Here is a 2,019-nt window from a genome sequence, read left to right as displayed (position 1 = left end):
AAATACTGGCACTTACCTCGCCATTCCTGCGGCACCAGAGACTTGTGACCCAGATCCATCTTAAATTCGGATGACGATCCAGCTTGCGCTCAAGTGAATGGAACCGCCGCAAAGCCTGTGCGTCGGATTTACCTAACAGCTCCACACTGTGCTTGATTAGAAGGCAAACTGAACCAGCGCCTGATTCAAGACGGACGTGGTGCATGACGAAGTGGGCCTTGCAAACGATCACCTCCTTAGTAGCCTGAACGATAGGCGAAGAATTGGTGGAGATGATAATCGAGGTAATCGCCAAAAGGGTTTGCGGAGTCAGCAGGAATCATCTAACATGAGGCGGTCAAACGAGGTTTTCCTGGGGTGCGAGCTCCTCCAGAAACGTGTCTTCTATGCACCAGAGGCAGACCGTCTCCTAGCTGGATTTGCCCGACTGAGAGCAGATCAAAAAACAGGCTTGCTCCAATCAGCGGATCCACACGCTGAGCTCTGTGAAAGTTCGGATCAGCTAGAACCACATTGGCGGGGGAACCTTCTAGTTGGACACAAATATGTTCAGGCCCGGTTGACGCTCTACGATGTGAGACTCAACAACTGCCTCAATTTACACATAATACGTGGATAGGCATGACTTCATTAAAACGTTAACCGATGCTCCATCCGTAGTGGATTCAGCGTCTGTTGAGGAACGGAATGCATTTGGGCAACTTTGTATCTATTCATGCTGCTGAGATTTAGGGAACATGAATCTCATTTCCCCTTAATCATATTGTAAGAAGTTCTATACACAAATAACCATGGCAACGCTGATCGACGCGCCGCCATTTTCTTATATACTTAATAATTTACCTTTCTCACACATGTAAATCTATGTATGTATACCTAAGGCATCATTGCGCTGCGTCGCATTTAGTTTGTTCAGTTATTTCTTAACCGTCAATCAATAAACACCACAAAATTCATATACAGTCCACTGAGAAGCAGTTTCATTTCTGACCATAGTAACTTTTGGTCCTTCGAGCCGGATTGACTGGAGGAATAATTCACCACTACACGGAATATTGCCTTAAATGGAGGAATACAAGTTGCTGGTTGTAGGCCGCCGCAGACTGAAGGGTACGATCACGAGGATCGTGTCCTTAGCTGAGCGTTTACCTGCAACTCAAATATTGCGGAATATTGCCTTAAATGGAGGAATACAAGTTGCTGGTTGTAGGCCGCCGCAGACTGAAGGGTACGAGGATCGTGTCCTTAGCTGAGCGTTTACCTGCAACACAAACGAAGGATGGAATCGATGTCTTGTTGGATCGACTGGATTTGGCATGGAGCGAATTCGAGAAGATTGGCGACAAGATATCGCTTCACGATGCGGTCGATGGGTACGTAGATCCAGCCAACGACTACGAGGAGTACGAAGGAAGGTACCTGAGGGCAAGGGAGTTACTTGTCTCAGGAAAGCGCTCACTGGATCCACAAACAAGCACTCAAAGCAATGAGTCAATGCCGGGTAATGGAGATGCACTTTTCCGGTTACTACAACAACAACAACAGATGCTAGAACGAATGGCTGTTTCTGAAGCAGCAAGTACACCTATTTTACAAGATGACGCAATGAACGCGGTAGCAACGCATAATGAACTACCGAAAATTCAAATCAAACGTTTTTCGGGAGACTACAAGGAATGGCCGGCATTTTGGGATATCTATAAAAGCACTATCCATAAGAAGCGACAACTATCAGATACACAGAAGTTTCACTATTTGAAATCACTATTGACCGATGAAGCAGCGAATCTAATTGCACATTTGCCAATTACTGACAGCGCATATGAAACAGCAGTGTCGCGTTTAAACGAGAGGTACGACAGACCACGCCATATTGTGTTTTCATTATTGGAACAGTTCACAAAGCTACCAGAAACAACAAAGATTGATGTATCAGTGCTAAGGAAAGTGACTGATGGAGCAAACGAAATAGTTCGTGCATTGGGGAAAACACACGTGATTGCTGGATCATTTTTCTAA

The 2,019-nt window shown here is 45.5% G+C and overlaps 1 protein-coding gene across 1 annotated transcript; it reads left to right on the top strand.

The window, feature by feature from the left end:
• Positions 1-897: 897 nt before the first annotated feature.
• On the top strand, positions 898-2,019 carry LOC123258168. Its single transcript, XM_044718046.1, has 2 exons — positions 898-1,123; positions 1,236-2,019. Exons 1-2 carry the CDS (start codon positions 1,065-1,067, stop codon positions 2,017-2,019), a joined length of 843 nt encoding a protein of 280 aa, XP_044573981.1. The 5' UTR covers positions 898-1,064.

The sequence above is a fragment of the Drosophila ananassae genome, assembly GCF_017639315.1.
Source record: "Drosophila ananassae strain 14024-0371.13 chromosome Y unlocalized genomic scaffold, ASM1763931v2 tig00000093, whole genome shotgun sequence".
NCBI classification, from domain to species: Eukaryota; Metazoa; Arthropoda; class Insecta; order Diptera; family Drosophilidae; genus Drosophila; species Drosophila ananassae.
Note: the sequence above shows the minus strand (reverse complement) of the source record. Positions and strands in the feature narration are given on the sequence as shown.